This window comes from Nelumbo lutea, chromosome 6 (genome assembly GCF_056320005.1).
Source record: "Nelumbo lutea isolate HS-2025 chromosome 6, American lotus-T2T, whole genome shotgun sequence".
In the NCBI taxonomy this organism is placed as follows: Eukaryota; Viridiplantae; Streptophyta; class Magnoliopsida; order Proteales; family Nelumbonaceae; genus Nelumbo; species Nelumbo lutea.
In genome coordinates, this window is record NC_142689.1 from 18,053,074 (window position 1) to 18,074,993 (window position 21,920).

General features: G+C 41.2%; 2 protein-coding genes across 8 annotated transcripts in view; one reads left to right on the forward strand and one right to left on the reverse strand.

Moving 5' to 3' along the window:
* RFC1 (replication factor C1) overlaps positions 1-15,720 on the forward strand; it is a 56,638-nt gene extending 40,918 nt beyond the window's left edge. For 6 of the 7 annotated variants that reach the window (XM_088948939.1, XM_088948943.1, XM_088948941.1 and 3 more), the window contains exons 21-23: positions 14,326-14,569; positions 15,114-15,164; positions 15,294-15,720. In XM_088948939.1, the coding sequence (XP_088805065.1) occupies positions 14,326-14,569; positions 15,114-15,164; positions 15,294-15,436 (438 nt within the window). In that variant the 3' untranslated portion in view covers positions 15,437-15,720. The remainder of the gene's footprint in view (positions 1-14,325; positions 14,570-15,113; positions 15,165-15,293) is intronic. The other variant, XR_016100551.1, reaches the window with a different exon arrangement.
* A 1,644-nt stretch (positions 15,721-17,364) lies between these two features.
* Positions 17,365-20,822, reverse strand: LOC148847678 (fasciclin-like arabinogalactan protein 17). The gene is made up of 3 exons (XM_088948944.1): positions 19,310-20,822; positions 18,428-18,551; positions 17,365-17,699 (listed from the first exon to the last, which is right to left on the reverse strand). Exons 1-2 carry the CDS (start codon positions 20,643-20,645, stop codon positions 18,478-18,480), a joined length of 1,410 nt encoding a protein of 469 aa, XP_088805070.1. The 5' UTR covers positions 20,646-20,822; the 3' UTR covers positions 17,365-17,699; positions 18,428-18,477.
* Between the last annotated feature and the right edge of the window lie 1,098 nt (positions 20,823-21,920).

Below are 21,920 nucleotides of genomic sequence, written 5' to 3' on the forward strand. Positions count from 1 at the left end.
ATCCTTTCAAAGCATTGATTGAAATAATGGAATCCGATTGATTTTCTAGCTGAGAGTATATCCTTTCAAAGTATTGGCTCCATTCTCCAACCGATAGGCATAAAGGCCCATTAACATAAAAACATAATAAAGGCCCACGGGCTGTGTTTATGATCTTTTACTTTCCCTTGGTCCTATTTGCTTGGACCCTCCTAAGCCAGATTGGAGGATTTGGTCTTTGGTCTCAAAAAGCTCTTTTTCTTGTGCTTCCTTTTTCAAAGCTCTTTGCTCTAGTCTACCTACTCGGGTTTTCCTAGTAAAGGAAGCTTGGTTTAGGTGTATTCCCCCCAAAATTTCTGTCTTTTGTTGGGAAGTTTATTATTGGAAGATAATACTTTTGGACAACATGCAAAAGAAAAGACCTCTTTTGTGTCTTTCCCCTAATTGGTGTGTTTTTACAGCACCCAGAATGAGACTTGTTACCACTTATTGATCTCTTGTTCTTTTTCTGTAGCTATTTGGAATTGGATTTTTTATTTGTTTGGGTGTAGTGGTACTTGCTAGCTGAAGTAAAGATGCTGTTTGACCTGTCTAATTTTGTGTGGCCCACGAAAAAGAAAGAAGTTGTTCAGAAGTTAAGGAATATGTCTTGACAAGGGCATTTTTTTATTAATAAGATAATATTTTATTAGAGCCAAATAAGAAAATTACAACAGAGTGAGAAGGTTCTTCCCCCAAAATACAGTCTAGAAATCAGTTTTGTTTCTTCCTATTTTTTTCTTGCATTGCCATATCAGGTCTGAGATTTTGAAACATCTCATTAACCAATTGGAGGATCAATAAGAGGCCAAAAGGGACTGATCGTTTTTCCTTCTAGGAGGTAATTGTGCCTCTAGATGTTGTGGTGGTGTTCGTTTCAGTGGTTTGTTAGAAACCCTCTACTCAATGACTCGAAGAGGGCTGGTTCGTGGACAGGTGTGAACAGAATTCTATAGTCGGTGGATAGCATGGTGTTTTTTCCCCCTTTTGGATTAGATTTCAATTCTGTGAAAGTGCTGATTGGTAGGTATGTGTAGGGACTGTTTTTCCTTCCTATTTATGTCTGATTGTGTGTGACAACAATAGGGTTTTGGTGCTGAACCCTATGAGAATGAGTGTCTCTGCAACAATTAATTAAGTGTAGTGTGGTGTGTGGTGTGTGGTGTAGTGAGTGCTGAATAATGAAGGGTGATCTCGGTGATTGATTTATTTTATTACAATGGCAACAATTGGAGAGGGTAGTGATAATAAAACTGGTGTTATGATTTCCCTTGATTACCTAAGTGTACAGATGACCTCCATCAAATTAAATGGTGAGAATTATGTGCCATGGGCTAAGTTGGTGGAAATTCTCCTGGTAGCCAAGGAGAAGGTAAAACATATGGAGGAGGAACCCTCGTCTGAATCTTAGGGGTATAGTGAGTGGGAATAGGAAGATGCATAGATTATGGCTTTGTTGTGGAATAGCATGGTGCCTAAAATTAGTGTGAATTTTATGTTCTTGGATACATTGAAGGAGATTTGGGACCATACTAAGAAACTTTATTTTGGCCTGATAACACCACCAGGGTTTATCAACTTTATTTGGAGTACTTTAATCTGAAGTAGGGAAATTAGAGCCTAGAGGAGTATTATGCTAGTATGAAAAACCTTTGTAATGAGCTTAATGTGTGTCACCCCTTGACTTCAGATGTTAAGATTCAGCAGCAACAACTTGAACAACTTGTTGTGACAAGGTTTTTAGTGGGATTGAAATTTGAATATGAACTTGTTAGGGCACAAATACTAGGCGGATTTGCTCTTCCCTCTCTTGAGGTGTTTGCCCAACTCCGGAGGATTTCTATTGAATATTCAGAGCATCCTACCCTCTCTAACAAGTCTATTTTTGTGGTGGCGGGAGGGGAGGTTGTGGGAATAGAGGTGGTGGAGGTGGGCTTGGACTTCAGGGAACTGAGGTGGTCCTATGTTTAACTGTACTGGTGGATGAGGTAGAGATTCATGGGGAGGTCGTGGTAGAGGACAAAGTAATGGTCCTAAGAGATGCACATATTGTGAGTTAGAGGAACATACTGTCAACTTCTGTTATGACCTGCATGGCCCACCCAATACTTGGGCCAATCATGTTGTGATTAGTGATGGTGGTACAGTTAGTGAGAACCAACAGGTTGATTAGACGCCTTCCACATTTGCAAGTGCTTTTCGGAAGGAAATGGTGAGTGTCTAATTTGATGAGTATGAGAAACTTCTTCAGACTTCTTCTCAACATAACACAACTACCCTTGCTCACTCAGGTATGGTTTGCTTGGCATCCAAACCTTCACATTGGATTATTGACTCTGGAGCTTCTGATCATATGACTGGGACTCTAGGTTGTTTTCTTCTCTCTCCCAGTCTTCCACATCCCAAACAGTTACCCTAGCTAATGGTTCTACCTCTCCTATTTGTGGTGTTAGTGATGTTAACCTCATATCTTTATCTTTATCCTTTGTTTTATATGTACCCAAATATCCATTTAACCTCATGTTTGTTAGTAGATTGACTAAATCTCCTTTGTTCTATCACCTTTTATCCCTCTTCTTGTGTGCTTTAGGATCTTAAGACGGGGATGAAGATTGGTGGAGGGCATGAAGTTGGTTGTATTATCTTAATGGTGGTGGTTTGAAAGTAGCACTTCAGTCTTCTCTCACTCCTCTCCAGTGGCACTGTAGACTTGGTCATCTGTCTCTCAAGGCTTTAAAATTATTTTTTCCGTCGTTAAGTCATCTTCTATGGATTGTGAGTCATGTCAATTTGGAAAACATCACAGAGTTTCCTTTAGTCCTAGGGTTGATAGTCGTGTTTCGTTAGTTCATTCAGATGTTTGGGGTCCAAATAAAATTGTGTTGTACAATGGTTACAAGTATTTTGTAATTTTTGTTGATGATTACTTAAGGATGACATGGCTTTATCTTATGAAAGACAGAAGTGAATTGTTCTCTATTTTCCAAAAATTTCATGGTGAAATATGTACCTAATTTGATGTCCATATTATGATTCTCTATTTGGATAGTGCGAAAGAATATTGTTCAACACCATTTCAGCGATATTTAGAACAACACGGTGTAATTCATCAAACTTCTGTATTTACACTCCATGGCAGAATGGTGGGGCTGAATGGAAAAAATGGCATTTACTTGAAACTGCTTGGCTCACTATTCATGATATGAATGTTCTCAAGCGTTTTTGGAGTGATGCTGTCCTTATATCATGCTTTCTCATCAATTGGATGCCATGTCTATACTTGGAAGTCAGTCACCTATTTTTTTGATAATTGAATAAATTTTTTATTAGATACCAAAGGTAAGAAGTACAAGCATCCCAAGGAGAGGCATGCGATGCTACCTCTCAAGAATATTTAGATACCGCTTTCCATACTTACTAGAATAAGTTACAAAGATGCCCAAAAAAAGACCTTCCCTGGATACCCCTTTCTTGGCCAAAGAATCAGCCATAGTGTTTGCCGACCTGCTTACCATTTAACATCCACTCATAGTTCTAGTCATCCACTTCACCCTTTTGAGGAGATCTCTATATCCCCATATGACAGTGTTCGGATTTAACAATCACCCTACTACCACCTGAGAATCTCCTTCAATTAGAAGATGTTTCACCCCAAGCTGGTTAGCAACCTGAATCCCTTGAACAACAACTAGTAACTCAGCTCTTGTAGAGTCTCCCACTCCCACCGGTCCTGAGAATAATGAGATAATGTTGATGTCCTTATTCCTCAACCCACCCCCTACTAAAGGCCCAGGATTACCTTGGCTGCTCTTGTCAAATTTAATGATACCTTTTGGTGGAGGTTCCCACTCTACCACGCTTCTATTCTTTCTAGTGGAAGTGTTAGCCACTTCTAGCCAGTTTCTCCAAAGATCATCGAAAGAGAATTCAGCAAACAGGACAAGGTCTTCAACCAATGGATTACTCTAGTTAAGATACAGTCCATCACTTCATCCAAGCTTCTTTCCTTCTCTAGGAAGGTTCTAGCATTCCTTTCCTCCCAAACAATCCATAATATAGCTTCCCTAATACACTTCCACATGATTTTACCTCTTCTTGTGTGCCACCTAAAGGTAGATGGGTTAAACAACATGCTTACATCATACGTCAGGTTCCACCTACACCTAAATAAACTAAAGCTCCAACTCCATAAGGTTGTAGCAAAGGAGCAAGAAATCAATAAATGGAAATACTTCTCATTCTGGGCCTTGCATAGGAAACACCAATAAGGGGAAAGGCATAGAGGTCTCTTCTTTTGCAAGTTTTCCAAAGTATTGATTTTCCCTTAGAAAACTTCCCAACAGAAAAAAAAAACAATTTTGGGGGGAATAGGTCTTATCCAAACTTCTTTAACAGGGAACACCTGAGGGTTAGGGTTGGCCAAGAGGGATTTTAGAAAGGAGGAACAAGTGAAGGTTCTTTTTGGAGGGGGGGGGGTCCAAACTCTTTGATTAGATTTAAACAAACCGATTCGAGTAAAAGAAGCAACTCAAAAACACAAACCAGCTCATCATCCCTTAATCCCCTACGAAAGCCAAAGTCCCAACTTAAAGACAAAGGAATTATTGGATTAGGGAGAAACTTGGAAATTAGCTCATTTTTGTAAATGGAGAGAGAGAATAGAGAGGGGAAAAGATCCGTGAGAGGTTGGGTACCCACCCAAACATCCTCCCAGAAACGAATAGAAATGCCAGAGCAAGCTTCATACCTGATAAACCTAAGGAAGTGAGGGAGAATACCATGTATATCCTTCCAAGGTGTTTTGAGAGTCGCCCGACGAGATATCCTAGCATCCCAACCATTCTCTAAGCAGTCGTGTATGCTTGACACCACCTCATGTCATAATCTCTCTCTCTAGAGGCCATCTCCATAGCCACTTCCCTAAAAGAGCTTCGTTCTTCTGAACTATGTTCTGTATCCCCAAGCCCCCTTCTTCTTTGCTTCTATTGACCATCTCCCATATGATAAGATGATCCTTCTTCGCCTCTCTTGGTTCCCACAAGAAATCCCTCATTAGTTTTTCCAAATTCTTATCCTCCCTTGGGGGAATCCTAAAGATTGAGAGGAAGTATGTTGGAAGGTTAGCAAGTGTTGCCCTAATCAAGGTTACCCTACCCCCTATAGAGATGTAATTCTTTTCCCAGGCCGCCAAACATTTGCCAAATTTCTCCACAATTGGGAACCAGGAACTACTCTTTAGGATTTGCACCTAAGGGAAGCCCTAAGTGGGTTAAAGGCCAAGAAGAGGTAGCACAACCTAAGCACACTGCAATAGACTCTACCTCCCCATCCTCCAAGTTTATTCCGGCTACACAAATTTTATCAAGGTTTATCCTCAAATTTGGTGCATTCTCAAAATTCCGCATTAGATTCTTAAGATTGCCCACCTTTCTTAAGTCACTCCCCTCACAAAAAATGATAATATCATTAGCAAACCAAAGGCGGGTCACCAGAATGCTTCTACCTAGTCTCCAACCCTTTATTAGCTCTTGCCTATCTACTTTTGAGATCAATCTACTAAACACAACAGCAACAAGTAAGAAAAGGAAGGGAGAGAGCGGGTCACCTTGTCTTAGGCATCTATTGGCTAGGAAGAAGTCCTTAACCACTCCATTGACTAGGATTGAGTAATGACAGGAGGTTAGGCAACCATTTATCCAATTACACCATTTGTCCCCGAAGCCTCGCCTTCTTAACACCTCCAATAAAAAACTCCAATCCACTAAATTGTAAGCCTTTTCTAAGTTCAGTTTGCACACAAAACCTTGATTGCTTGATCTCCTCATTTCCTCCACACTTTCATTTTCTATGAGGATCTGATCTTAAATTTGTCTATCTTGTACAGAAGCTCTTCGTGCTTGACTAATGAGTGTAGGTAGAACTGCCTTGATCCTCCTTGAGAGCACTTTTTGCCAATATCTTATGGATACTAGTCACTAGGCTAATCAGCCTAAAATCTTTGGGATGTTTAGCACTGGTCTTTTTGGGAACAAGAGCTAGGAATGTAGCATTTACTCCAGGACAACCCACATGTTTTTTCTCAAATTCTCTTATGACCCCTATCAAATCTTTTTTTGAGTATACCCCAACAATCTTGATAGAATGCTCCATCTGGTCCTAGAGCCATAGCTCTATCCATAGAGAAGACAACCTGTCTGATCTCTTCTTCCTCAATGGTTCTTACTAGCCATCCCTAGGGGTGGCAATTTTTCACCCAACTCGCTGAACCCACCCAATATCTAACCCGCCCATTTACTTGGTGGGTTGTGTGATCAACCTGTCACCTAACCCGTCCATTTAAATGGGTTGGGTTGTGGATAATCGTTGGGTTAACCATTACAAACATTTGTATTAAATCCTTAGCCTTTTTTTTTATTTCCTTCATTTGAATTAAATAATTTATAATTAATGCATTAATTTTCCATTATTTATTGACTAAATTTAGTTTTGTTTTGAATCAACACACTTCACCCAACATAAATCCAAATCAATTTGACCCAAGTCCATACCAGTTCAACGCGGTCTGACCCAATCCAACATATACCGATCTGGGTCAACCCGAATCCGAAATAGACCTCGGACGGGACGACTCAGTACCGCTTTCTTTGCCCGGTTTGGGTCGTCTGGTCCAACCATTATTCACATAGCCCAACTCAACCCAGTACAAGCTTATCCAAGTTGACCCGAATCTGAAATGGGTCAGACCGGGTGGGGTCCGAACCCTAAACCAATTTGCTTGCTTTGCCCGGTTTGGATCGTCCAGCTTGGTTCATATCCGTACAACCTGACCCAAATTTGGCCAAGACCAATTTACTTCTTTTGGCCCACTTCTGGCCAATAGGTTCTGCCCTAAACCCGTGCACAAACCTGATATGAGCCGACCCAAGTCAATCCACCATTGACTGAACTGGTTCGGTCTGGACTGACCGGATTGAACCGGCCTGGTCGGGGTCTGGTCTGGCCGAACAGAACCGGTACAGGTCCAATCGGGTTTTGTCCGACCAGACTGAATCGGATCTAAACGGTTCAACCACTCTTGAACTTATGTGATTACCTCGAAGACAATCCAATTAGATAGTTCAAGTTGGTTTGACCGGTTTGAACCTATGTGGTTCGTCAAATTCGAAACCCGAACATAGTTAAATGGCTTTGCTGCTTGTATAAAAATAACATGCATGTGATGTGATTTGAACCTTCACCACTTATGTAAATAGCAAATACTATTACCACTAAGCTATGACTAGCTTATTTGTTAAAAAGGAGTTAGTTTTTTGTTTTAAGTACATAAATATAAGATTAATGGGTTTGGGCGGGTTGGATTGGGTTGAACCCAATCCATTTAATTTTATATAACTGGGTCATTAACAGGTTGGCGGGTTAAATGGGTTGGGTTGAAACTCAACCCAAAACAAACCCAATTCAACTCGCCCAATTGCCACCACTAGCCATCCCCTATCCATCTCATTTATGATTGGCCAATCCTCATCCTCCACTCTCACCTGATTCTCCAAAGGTCTTTGAAAGATTGATTTGAAGTGAGCCACAAAGCTACTAGCAATATCCTCTTGTGAAGTTATGTCTGCTCCATCAACCTCAATATTTACTATCAAGTTTTTCCTTCTTCTCCCATTGGCCATAGCATGAAAAAAATTTGTATTCCCATCCCCTTCCTTGATCCACTTATGCTTAGATTTTTGTCTCCATAGTATCTCCTTCCTCAACAAGACCTCTTCTAATTCCTTTTCGGTTTCCATCTCACTTCTCGATCCTGCCCACTCATCAATCTTTGGGACTCTTTTGCATCTAAATTCTCAATCTGAGTCATTAATGTAGCTTTTGTTTCCTCCACTCTACCGAATTGGTCCCTATTCCACTCTTTTATTTTGGATCTCAATCTTTTTAACTTTTTATGAAGTCTAACCCCTTTCCATTTCACCCCCGTCATCTCTTCACTCCGCCATTCCTTCACCTTATTCATGAAACTCGGATGGTCGGAAGTAACCCTAGGTAAAGCCCTGGCCACCAAACCTCTCCAATGATTCTCCCAACCTTTATTGAAAAGAAATCTATATAGCTTTGAACAATTTGGGTTTTCCTAAAAGTTGGACCAAGTGAAGATTGCTTGTAGTAAAGGAAGCTCCTATAATTCATAGGAATTGATGAACGATTCTCCCAACCTTTATTGAAAAGAAATCTATATAGCTTTGAACAATTTGGGTTTTCCTAAAAGTTGGACCAAGTGACGATTGCTTGTAGTAAAGGAAGCTCCTATAATTCATAGGAATTGATGAAATCATTAAACTTCCTCGTACTAGTTGTAATGGGTTGTCTAGGATTATTTAACTCTATTGTAAATTTTATTACATTAAAGTCCCCCCTAGACACCAGGTGTCTTCCCATAGGCCTTGGATGCTGTAAAGCTCCTCCCATAACTCATTCCTCTCTCTATAATTATTTGGCCCGTACACATTTGTTAGAACCCATGTGAAACCATCTTCCACCATCTTGAATTTTAGGGATACGGAGAAATTACCTATCAGCTCCTCTATTGGCTTTAGAACATCCTCCCTCCATAGAGTTACTATTTCCCCCTGATGCTCCCCATGAGGGAGCTGAACATCAAATCACTCCTCTTTCTCTCCAAAACCCTCTAACCCACCTTCTATCTAGTTCTGATATTTTGGTCTCCTGTAACATCACAATATCAGGTCTTTCTCTTCTAAGCAACTCCTTAATTAATCTCCTTTTTCTAGACTTCCCAACCCTCTTACATTCCAACTCATGAGCTTCATAGAATCATATCGCTTTAAGCCCTTAAGGACACTAACTTCCCATCAATTAGGAGCTTTCTTTCTCTCCCCTCTACCACTGAATTCAATATCCCCTTTGATATCTGAAATTAGTCTCTCTACTTCTGATATTTTCTTCTTTTTCCTACCCTTAATGTCCACAGACTTCCTAGAAAGCTCTTTATTTCCTGTCTTCTGCTCCATTTTATTGATACTTGCATCTGGTTTGAAATTTTTTGGGGTTACCTTCTTCAGTTCCTCTTTCTGTTTGTATTCCTCCAACGAAGTACAAATCTGCTCCCAAATCCTTTCCAATTCCTCCTCGTCTCTTTTTTTTCTAAAGAAACCCCTTCCTCTCCCCTTCTACCACCTGCTTGTTCTGGTTGCGATGCCGGGACATCTGTTACAGGCAGAGAACCCAGATTAGTAACTGAAAACAAATGGACATGCTTACCTGAACCTAATGGAAGTGAGTGAAGTGGGGTGCCATCTGCAAATGTCATGTCCAAGACCTTCCTTTATTCCTGATTCCATTGTGGAAGTGGACTAGTTCCAACCAAAACTTGCTCACCCCCTGCAGCTGAAGTTACCTCTCTAGCCTTTCCTTTTGTTGGCATCCCTGTGTTAGGTGTCAGAGTTGATTCACGTTCCTTTGGCCTGATAACCTGTGTAGGCTGGTTTAGTGCAGTGGGCTCTTTTATTAGATGAGGTGTGTTCCGCCGAACCTCAGTAAGAGCTTCTAAGTCCATCTGATCTTTATGCGACACAAGTTCTAAAGGGGAGAAATTTTGTTCACTGTTGGGATCTACATTAAACACCTGTTCCTTGATGCTGAGGCCACATGGATCCAGCACCTCCTCTAGAAACAGCAACTTAGTGTTCAAACTTTCCTCGAAGATATCTTTCGAGTTTTGTAGATCTATACTTCCCAAACTGAGAGTTTCTTCAATGTCCAAATCAGAGCACCCTTCATCATCAGTTAGTATTTCCAGCTCCAGGTTATCTATCTCACTGCACTTAACACATCTCGGATTACAACGATCTGGTGAAAGCCGAGCCAATTTCTTTGAAGGAAGCCATTGTAACAAATAATTCACTTGTGCAGGGTCATTCGACCGACTGGAGGAGATTGAGGTAGAAGATGGTAGACCTTGTTTCCTGTCTAGCTAAGATGCTCCCTCAATTACGTGCTTTTTTAAGTCACCACATGTCGGTTGTAGGCAGGGTAAGGCTTGGTTGGGGAGCGGTCTCTTTGAAAGACGGAGAAAGGTCCTGTGAGTAGGGAAAAATGGGAGAGTCTCTCAGGATGTGGGAATAGGAGAGTCGGGGTGTCCTTAGGGGTACTGGATAACAAGTGCTTAGGATCGGATGAATTCTAATACGAGGGGGATCTCTATTTATGGAGGAGATCCCGAGATCCTAAAAGGTAAGAGATGAGGATATTCATTCCGTATCGGGAAAAGAGAATATTTGATCTGTTGTCAATTATATGGTGCACTACTAGGGTTTCGCCACGCATCTCATGAGGATCTTCTCGGGGATTGGCTTTCCTTATCCTTTAGGTCCCTCATTACTCATGTGTGCTACTGCCTTTTTGCACATTATAACTAATCTTGCGTGGCATTGGTGATGTCATCACTTGACGGGCGACGCTTAGTTGGCCCCACGTGGCGACTTGCTGCATCCTTAATTGTCGTGGACTCCACGTGTCTTCGGGCATACGCGGGCCTTGCTATGGGCTCGGTCTGGGTCCCAACCCCCATGCTGTGATAAACCCGCGGCACACCAGCATCCCTGCGATGAACTCGAAATACGTATTGCAGTAATCGCGATAAACCCGCGGGTCACCGAGTAAAGTCAGCATTAGAACCCAAAGAAACCACAGCCGAACCCATCCGAGAGTCCCAAGCTATCGAGAAACATGACTGTTACCTTTCTTTAGGTGGGAAGGTCAGCAAATTCCTAAGCGGATGGATTAGCTAAGGGGCTTCAAGGGAACATTTATTTTGGGCTGCTTTGTAATTTTAGTTCTGGTTAATTCTGTTTTAATTTGATGTAATACATGTTAGAAGAGGTAACAACTAGTGCCTCCTTTTGGGTCTCCTGTATTGCATCATATTTCTGATTTAATAAATTGTGTTCATTCATTAAAAAAAAAAAACATTTGCAAGAGATGGGATTCTCAATTGATAGGCCTATGAAGTTGTACTGTGATAATCAAGCCACAGTCCACATTTCTTCTAACCCAATTTTTCATGAGAGAACAAAGCTTATAGAAGTTGATTGCCACTTTGTAAGAGAAAAGGTGATCAGTGGAGTATAAGTACAACACATGTGAGTTCAGGAAACCAGTGGGCAGATCTGTTTACAAAAGGGTTGAGTTAAGGTAGAGTGGATTACATATGTAACGAGCTGGGATTATATGATACATACTAACCAGCTTGAGGGGGAGTGTTAGAGTTGGCAACATAAGGGTAGTTTAGTCTTTTGTCATTTAATTAAAGGTGAGTTGTCTATTTTGTCTGTATTTAAGTTGTGTGTCCCATAATTAATGTTTCTCTCATAATTAATGAAATTACCGTGTTACTGATCAAAAAAATAGTTGTGCATCCCATACTTAATAAGGGACATAATTGTCTTTTGTGTTCTAATGCACAAACTATAAATAAAATGTGGGTTGGCTGAGAGAGTGATCTTTTTCTCTCTGACTGAACCCTTTCTTTCTCTCCTCTCTTCTTTCTCTTCTTCTCTCTTTCTTTCTTACTTCAAACCTAGGACTGAACCAGTGTTAATCAAAGCATTAACAATAGCTAACACCTTTCCTCCTGAGTCTCCAAGGACACCTCCTAACCCTACCACATCTTGGTTACAAAAGAAACTTCCATCAAAATTAAGCTTCACAAAGTTTGTTGCTGTGGTCTCCACACAATAAAGATTTTTTCCTTAAATTGGGCCGATACAGCGACTTCCTTGTGAGTTCTCAGAATGCCATCCAATGAATACTTGGAAGTCTTCCAAAGTTTTCATCCAATGAGCATCTTTTAACTTTACTGTTTCAAAGATTTCCACCTCTGATCTGCTTTTTTACATTGAAGATCCTTCCATTTCTCTCTTCCCAAATGGACCATAACAAGGCGGCCATAGCTGTTTTCCATAACAACCTTCCTCTTTGCTTTAGTTGCCTCATTGGGATCAAAGAGGCCCACCACTTCCTGTGGGGGATTCCACCTTTAGCCAAACAGAGAACAAAGATGCTCCTAAATACAAAGAACAAAAGGGCATAATAGAAATACTTGGGAAACAGTTTCACCATTGTGTTTACATAGGATGCACAAGTAAGGGGAAAGGCACTTATTTGGCCTTCTTCTTTGTAGCACATCACAGGTGTTGATCTTTCCAAGGATGACTTCCCAGTAAAAGGCTTGAGTCTTAGGAGGGATTGGCTTACTCCAAATTTCTTTCACCAAGAAGTTTGCCCCTAAGGTAGATGGCTGAATTAAGAAGTTAAGGAAAAAAGCACAAGTAAAAAAGTCATTTAGGGAGATTGACCACACCCTGGTGTCCTCTACATTTTGATCCAAAAAAACTGAGTCAAGCCTGGCCAAAAGAGAGATGAGAGACTCACGTTCTGATTCTCTAAGACCCCTTTCGAACCCAAAGTCTCAATTTAAACCCAAAGCAGAGAAACTCAAAAACTTTTAGTAATGGGTTCAGATTTGTAATTGGAAAGTGCATAAAGCAAAGGAAATTGAACCTTAAATGGATGTTTACCTATCCAAAGGTCCTCCCAGAACAAGACTCGGGCATTAGACTCATTGAAAACTTTAAACTCCTTTAACTCTTTTTCATATGATGATCTTCGGCGGAGCTGATCAGCAATGGCTAATACTTCAGCCAAGAAAGATATTGTTAAAATAGTTTGGTCACCTCCGCTGGAAGATATTGTTAAACTGAACTTTGGTGGAAGTAGTTAGGGTAATCCAGGACCTTTGAGTATAGTTTGGCTACCTTTGTGCTTTTTTTGTGCCTTGCACTTTTAAAACACTGCAACCTGTACTAGTAAACTTGAAGGACCCAAACTAGAATTACCTGAACCCGGGCTACCAACCCCTTCAACATGAAAAAATGCACCCACCCAAAGTCTGACCAATTTACTCTGAACCTAACACTGAATCGTCCAAATCCTTCTTGAGTGTTATAGATTTTGCTTGACTTGCCAGGCTAGAACTGCCACCAATTTCAGTCAACTGACCTTTGTGTCAAGAGTCAAACAAGTTGTTATCTAATGCGTCAGGTTATAGGAGGTACTGGTCAGTTCATGAAACATCAACCAACCAGAAACCCTATAGTCACCTTTACCAAAGCTTGGAGAAGCTCTTTCCTCATTATGCCTATTCCTTTAATTCACACACAAAAGTTCTGAAATCAGGACAATTCTAATCTTCATTGGGGTTTCAATCTTCAACCAGGGACCTGGGTAATTCATGATTCTGGACTGGAAAAATGTTTTCAGTATCTTGTGGGAGGTTAATAGATTTTGAGCATCATCTAAAATGATTGAACACTGCTGCAAACATAACATAGGGAAGATTTTGTATCAGTATATAGCCCAGACCTGGGGTTTAACAAGAGCCCCAGCTTTTAGGGGTCTGTCAACAAAAATGACCACTTTTAAATGAAGATAATAGCGATGGTTTTCAGTTATATTAAGAATACCAATGCTAGCCCCTAGGTATTCTGCTATATCCTCCCGGACATGTTCAAGGAAATTGTGGACCTGAACTCACACCTCAGCCTCCTTGATAACCTAATCATCTTGCCTAAACCTGCTCTCCATCCCTTTTGCATCTACCAGTGATTAAAAAGTAGCCATGGTCCTGACCTAAAAATCATCCAGTTTTCTGGAACTAAATTTATAATCAGTGAATGCAGGTCATCCATACCCCACGCAACTCTGATCTGGTTGATGAAATCCGGGATGGGAATTGTTGATATCTTGGGAAAACTTTCCCAATGAAGCAAGGTTCTAGGCCTCTCTTTGTTCTCCCAGAAGTTCTATCAAAGTCAAAGAGATCCACATCACCATATTCATTGTCATTCATCATATTGACAAATTCAACATGAAGGTTATTTAGATCCCCCATCTAAAACACAAATAAATCTCAAAGATCATTAAATAGAACAGAAGTTAGATCATAAAATGCAAAGAAAAGGAAAGAAACTAAGATACCCCAACTAGGGAGACAACCCCAAGAATGGAGAAGAAAGTTAACTCCAGGAACAGGAAAGAAACATACCTGGAAGTGGCACAGAGCTAAACAAAATGGAGACCACCAACTGTTACCAAACTAAATGCTACCATACTAGCAGTTACTAAACCATAACTAAAATCTACCAGCCTATAGATCATTGAGTTGTCAGGCTGTTCATCTATGCCCATGATTTATATTTTGTAATTCCTGTCTTCTCTATTCAACAGGGACACCGAAACCCATTAGATGGCATACCACCTGCTGTCAAAGCTGCATTGACAAAGGCATACAAGCAAGGAAGTAGCTTGCGCGTGGTACGATCAGCTGACTTGATCACACTTCCTGGAATCAAGAAGGCCCCAAAGAAGCGTGTAGCAGCAATGTTAGAGCCAGTGGAAGATACTTCGGCAGAGGAGGACGGTGATGCACTAGCAGAAAGTGAAGAGAACTCTTCAGATACAGAGGATATGGGTGAGTCTTTCTCTTAATGATTGATTAGTTATTTACTCTGAGGATGTGGGTAAGTGGGTTAAATTCTGCAGTGCTTGTAATGTAATGGGAAACTTGAAAACCTGGGTAACATTTTTTTTCTTGTTGTATTGAATAATTCATAGCTCTTGGTGCACTGGTGATTGTGTATAGATTTTTGACATTTCTATCAGTTTTTGATTTCTATATGGTCTATTCACCTTGATTTTTCGTCACTACATTTGCAAATAATCCCATGTTTGATTCATGGTTATGTGTGTATCTTATCTGGTAAACTCTAGTACCACGTGGAAACTCGTTGAACACTAGATCCTGATTCTTCACTGCCTGTTCATACTGTTTTACCTAATAAGCTTGTAAATGTTATCTACGGATTCCTAGACGGCAATTGCATTATCTGCTTCATTCTCTCTAAAAAGGCTCCTTGTGAAGTCATTATTAATGAATTATTTTGCACAGTAAAGTGAGCATGTTGGATCATCAAAAAAGAATTGCTGACATTTCATTTGCATTTTTCTTGTGTCAGAAAATATTGATAAACAACTTAAGATGGGTTTTCAGAGCAACATCTCGAAAGGTGGGTATTAAGTTACCATTTGTTTGTCACTTTAAGATCAAGAAACTTACAAGTCAACGGATCTCTTTCTACACTTCTTTTGTTTTGTTTTTCCTTTATAATTTGGGATCTTGTTTTTATTTTTTGCAGGAATTCAAGTCAAATTGGACTTAAAAAACACGGGAAATTCTAATGCAAAGAAGACACCAGCGAATAACTCGAAGGAAAGCTCTCAATCTGGACAGAAGAAAGGGGGACAGGGTTCTGGAGCAGCAGCCAAGAGAAAAAGATAGAAGAAGACTTAGTAGTTTTAAGGTATTTTTGAGTAGGAAAGCGTATGGCTTCCTAAAATTTGGGGCTGTTGCCATTTGTAAGTATTTCATCACGAACACTTTTTGAGGTTGCTACCATGGTTCACAGTGTTCTATATAAACAATGAAATTGCGCATCTAATGGGAGGAGCAAAATTCCTTAGCATCAAAAGATTACAACTTTGGATATTTTACTGGCGTTTCAAAAAGTACCAACAAAATTTCTATTTTATGTATGCAAGCATTCAGTAACATTGGGAAATTTTCATGGATTTTGTTAATTGGAAAACAATGAGGAGGCATGACAATTTCAGCAAAGTTTTTTTATAAAATCTTGAGAAAGGTATTTGGATTTGATCCCAATCAGTTAAATCAACACTTGGATTTTAAGTTTTTCATTGTATAAATGGAGGACTGGCCATGACAAATTTAGGAGCGTGCTTCATTATCTCAATTAGGCTGTGTTTGGTTTGATGAATGACTCCCTGAAAATTGTTAGTGGTTGCAAGACATTTCATGCTGTTTCAATTAGGCTTATCTGGCGTTCTATGTAGGGTATTTTATGGGTAATGGCCCACAATTGATCAAGAGATTATTTTTAAGTTCCAAGTTCCAGCTACCGAGAACTTTCTGACGATTGGAATGGAAGTGTGGATGGATGCAGAAACGACAAATTCTTGCCAAATCTCGTATGACGATCCTGGGCTCAATGAATTGTGAATATGGGGGATATAACGATGGGTGAGTGGGTGGGTCTTTATCAAGGTTGTGTGATCCCATCCATCATTTTGCTTCATTTCAAGTCCAAAATGGTAGGGCGGGCCCACATAATATGAGAGTTCTTACTGGAACATCACACTCGATAACCGTTGGATTTGGGGGCGGATGGAAGGTGTGTGGATGTTGGGCAACACCCGCGGTGGACAAAGGACCACCGGAATCTCAGTGACGGGGACAACCAAGTTAATGTCGATTTGTCAACAAATTCGGTTCAGGCTCCGTCCCACTGAGTTGCTTAAGAAATGTATTCATGGGCTACGAAAATGGGCCTTTATCTTTTCTTTTGTTTTAGTATAAATATAAAAAGAAGTGATCAAAGTGGCAAGTTGGGTTTTGTGATAAATAAGGTTACCCGCATACATGACATGATACATCTGTCCCTCTCATACCCGCATTGCACTGCAAAGTGCAAACTAATTCATTGCATTAAATTCAAGAGAAATTAACCAAAGAGTGGTCTAAAACAAGCCTGAATCTGCTACTCACAGAGCACTTCTCACACCAATCTCACGTCTCAACCGCATATTGGGAACATCTCCCGCAAGTAGTGTCATTTTGACTATGGAAAAAAAAAAAAAAAAAAAAAAAAGGCACCCTTCATCATCATTTCTGCGAGTTGTAACTTGTAAGGCAGGATCAGGATGTTTTACTAAAATTAAAACCACGTTATTTTTACTTTTCTTTAGAGGGTCTTGTTTTAATTTTCACTTCTCGCTACATAAAAATAACGCGGTTTCTAGATTCCATCTCCAATTCTCCATTCAATAATAGGTAGAAATGCGACTTTGCATGTAATTCTATTTCACCCAGACGAAAGGGAGGCAGGCTGATAGTGAAGAGTGCAAGAAACAAACAAAAAATAATTCAGACAATGAGAGATGATGCAAATTTCACTAGACAGAACAATAATTACAAGTTGGGTATGACCAAAAGAATTTATTATTTGATTAAATTTATTTTGATTTTGACTATCATTAATTACTATTATCAGATTCCTGTCCTTTCTCTTGTTTTATTTTATAAATTATTAATGTATGGCATTGGTAGCTACATGAAAACGAGGGCTATTTTGCGCCTCCGTATAACCTCAAAAGTAAACCCCTCCACCATTTCCATAACATAGTATTGTATTTACTTTTGATAATAAATCTTATGTACTCAAATCAAATAGTGTATTTACGGTTGATAATAAACATCGATGGGATTATTCTCCCCCACCCCAGCACAACCCCACATCCCTTCCTGATTTCCCTTCTTTTAACACGTCCAGGTGCAACCCACCCCTACTCTTTGTCTTGTGGTTGTGGGGGAGAAAAACCATGACACAATTAAACAATATCAAGTAATTTAGGAAAAAGAAAACAAAACCGAAAACCAAAAAACCAAATTAACAATATAAGAAATCAACAGTCGTCTTCCTTTTTTTATACATCCTTCCTCCTACTTTCCGCGAATCACGAGGTATCTGCATTACAAAAACACATGCGTCATTTTAATTAATACATGAAGCTCTCTTGATAAAAATTGCGACCGATTACTACTGGGGTCTGGTCTGGGGGTGGGAATGGAGATAGATACAAGGGAAAAACCAACTTTCTAGTTTGTTGCATTACAGAAGGCAATGCATAATTCATGCTTCATCCCATCCCGGTCTGTCGGGGTCCTGTCAACAGTAAATGATTACTCGTAAAACCGGACCACAGTGGCTTAATCCCCCGGGACCAAGTGCGCTGACACTAATACCAAAAGGTGATATTGGAAAAAACAGATGGTATTGGTATTTGATAGCACCCTTGTGAGTCGTGAGCCAACAATTCAATTTCGCAAAGGCTACATACTTACTTTTGACTATTCATTTGGGTTCTTCCTGCCTGAATAACACTAGCCTGGCCTACAGGCTACAAAATTCCTTGTCATAGCTCACAAGGCAGAAAAGAAATATCACAAACCGGTTCAACCAGATTCCCATGCAATTAATTGAATGAATAATGGCTCATGGCTAGGGACCAACCACCTATTCTGAGTTCCAGACCGTTCCTTAATGAATAAAAGGACCCCAATTATTTATTATTAGTCTTTAGTTCTTCTGTTCCAAAATTTTAATTTTACCCAAACACAATGTACTTGAATTTGACTCCTTAGTAAACGGAAACAGGGGACATTTTCTTTCTTTCTTTTTTTTTTTTAATTTACCTTTGTGTGTTTTTCGTTTATGCAGTAAGAATTTGTATAGGATGGAGCCTTCATTGACAAGCGCTAAACCGAGAACTCTGTCCAAAAGCGCCCAGCATCTTACACGTTACCTCCATCAATTTCCCTGTAATTTTTTAACAACAAATGTCAGCAACACTCGTCAATAACAAAAGAAAAAACTACACACAATAATATAAAATTCAGCCTCATGTTCATTAAACAAACTTCCCTAGTTCCCACCATTACTATACCACCCTTGATTTGCCCTAATTAATCAATTCGTTCAATAATAAAACCCCAAATCCTTATGGCGTCTCAGTCCCTGTTCAAGCACACAGTTCAATCCATTCCCACAAAGCCAGTCCCCCCCCCCCCGAAAAAAACCCTCTAAATCTAATTTCTTCGGGAAACAGAATGACTTAGACTGAAACCACCAAGCTCACCACCTTGTGCTTGAACAGAGACTGAGATTGGAAGGTTTTAAGCTAATGACAACAGGGGCATTTAAGTCATTGTACTACTCCCCTCCCGGCCTACAATGCAAGGAACTGCAGGCTGGAACTAGAATGCAAGCTAGAATAAAGCCTAAAAGGTCTCTAATTATTCCTGAAAATGCCCCTCCGCACCCCACCACCACTACTACCGTCGAACCTAATCACGGACCGTTAATAAACCAAGACCATAAATTATAATCATCACGAGTGACGACGACAAGTCCCAACACCCAACACTACATGGATTCCGGCAACCGGACTCAACGCCTCAATAATAAACGCCCGGATTCCGGTCGCAGCGTCTCACATTTCGGTTCGTTGCTTCCTAAGCTATCGTAGATGCAATGGCGGATTAAGACATACTAATTAGAAGGATGAAATCACGAACCTCTCCTTGCTTTTACAGATGTCTTGGAGGGCTTGACCGTTTTTGTTTTTGCTGTTTTCGTTTCGGGTTTCGACTGTTGCTCTTCTGGTGGGAACAACACACCGTCAATGCCCTGCACTGAAATCCGACCGTCCGTATAGATATCAGGATCGAACAAATAGGCAGACCCATCGCCGTGCCCGAATTTCACAGACCCATCAGCCTCCAGCGCCACCACCTTGTGCGGCAGCCGTAGCGTATCGTATCGGACCTTGCCGAATCTTCTTACAGCGTTGTACATGCTCTCCTCCGTCTGGTATTCCGGAATGAGGTGGTAGTACATGATCTGTTCCGGCGCTCCCGGTTCGCTCAGCTGGTCCGTCGTGAGCTTCGCCATGGCCTCGTCGTTAGGCGCTAATACGGTCAGTACGTAGCCCTCGGAAACCAGTCTCCCCATTTCCGTGGCTAACGACGTCAGGTTCACAAGAATATCTGCCAACTCGTTGTATCCACCGTAATGCAGGAGGGTTTGGATGAAGTCCTTCACCTGGCTCTCACCGTCGAACCAATGGTGAGGCCCGCCCGGCCCTGGTGCAGGTACCGGTGCACTACCTGGAGCAGAAGCCATGGCCTCGTAGATCGGGAGAGAAGGAGGTGAACCGGGAGGAGCAGGTGGTGCCGCCTTCTTCAACCGGTGGGTTCTAGTGTCCACTTCAGGTGCTCCCTCTGGTCGAACGGCCGAGATAGAACTGAGGCTCCGGCGACGGTTGAAGTCTTCCTGCACGGATCGCGGAATCAATAACCGCTCAATCCCGTGGATAACACCATCAGGGCGGACCACAGCGTCGGGGTGGATAACAGTCGCAAGATCAACGACCTTCTTGCCGGAATCCTTACACGTCAAGTGGAGGTGATCGTTGGAAAGCGTCTGATGTCTGACTGACTTAGCTGCAATCTTCGGCCACTCATCCGACGCTATCCGTTTGGGAATAATGTGAAACATCAAAAGAGTCTGAAGGGACTTGAGATTACCAGGCTCGAGAAGGAACCGCTTGAACTCGGGGTCGAGGTCGCGTTCCAAAGCTTCATTTTTGGGAGCGAAAATGGTGATGTTATACTTCCCGACCGCTTCTTCTAAGGTTTGCAAAAGGAGAGCTTTCTCGACCAGCTCGGAGAGTTCGGTGTAATGTGAGTCAAGGAGGGCCACTAGGACAGAATGAGAGTTGATTTGGCCGGAGTTAGACGGGGAAGACTGATTTACACCCGAGTTTTCCGACAATGCAGCGCCGCTTGCAACAAAGAAGAGAAGGAACGACAAGTGGAACAACTTAGACGCGCCATAGATCTCAGATTCCATGGCGACCGAAGAGGGGAACCAGTTTCAGAGAGGTGAAATTTTGACACAAAAACCAGAGAGGCTTGAATCCTCGGATGCTTGTTCTTCTGCTCGATTCGCCGTGTAACTTTACTTTGCCTATTGCGTTTCGTTTTCTTGTGCCCTTCTTTTATTATATTAATGCTTCCGGATTTCAAAGTGGGCTATTAACTAGAGTTGGTAAAGCTTCGTCGGTTCCGGTGAGAGACTGAGGGCGGACACGTGGCGACACCAGGTGAACACAGCAGAGGCCCTTCAGCCTTCAGGCAGACTGGTAATGGGGACCGCACCGCGACTATTGTCAGGGGTGACTCACGGGCCATCGCTCCAGCGATTCCAGCTGGATAGCTATAGTTTTGATTCTTGTACTATTATGCCCTTTATGTCAGTCGGTCGGGTTCGGTACGGGTTTGTCTCCAACCCATCCTAACCCGATCTGACCCTATAGGATTATCCGATCTTGTCTATAGTCTTTTCTGAGATATTTTGAAACTTCAGGAATTTTAAACAAACATGAAAAGAAATCGTAAAGTTTATGGATATGAGGGTAGAAATTAATATCAAATTGTAAAATCAGGTTGAAGATTCAAAACCCTACGTCCAAGTAAGTTTGACCCTAACAAAACTTGAACTAACTAATCAAAACGCTTTTACAAAAAAATAAAATAAAATAAAAAAACCTAAATAGTCAACCAAAATCCTAATTGGACCCTACACCGAATCAAACCTTGATCGTTAACTAGACCCATTGACATATTGGGCCAAAGTCTTGGTTCAGTCTCCAAAAGAGGAGGGTAATTTAATAATTTTGCAGTTGTGGCGTGGACGACGAACTGCTTGAGCTGGGAAAGGGGAAGAGCCGTACAAAAAGAAATAGAGGTGGGGGCCACGCGTTTTAGGAAGCCCGCCAAGCCGAAAAGAAGAAAGCTGAGCTGTCACTGTCTGACGCAAGCTAATAGAAGCCTTGCATTTCAATGTTCTGAGAAGTGGAGTGAGAATAAAACCCTCAAACCAGAACCAAAGGGAAGTAGGAAACGGGGGGCTTAACGGAGACATCTGGCCGTTAGTCTCCGTCATGCAAACCCTATATGGTTAGGTGGTGAACCGGGGTTAAGGAGTGTGGTTACGTCAGAACTCGGAATCTCTGACCTCTCTCCGACGCTTGTGTGCCGCCGTGTCGGTGGGTGTTCGAGGCTTTCCACTTTTCTTTGCTTTGGTTTCTTTATCAATCTCAAATAAATCGGGTGGCGTAAAAAA

Excerpts from the sequence above, each read along its gene's own strand:
- LOC148847678 (XM_088948944.1), bottom strand. The coding sequence starts at position 20,645 with ATGGAATCTGAGATCTATGGCGCGTCTAAGTTGTTCCACTTGTCGTTC. Across the intron at positions 18,552-19,309 it reads ATCTGTAAAAGCAAGGAGAG|GGAAATTGATGGAGGTAACG; the intron begins GTTCGTGATTTC and ends AAAAAATTACAG.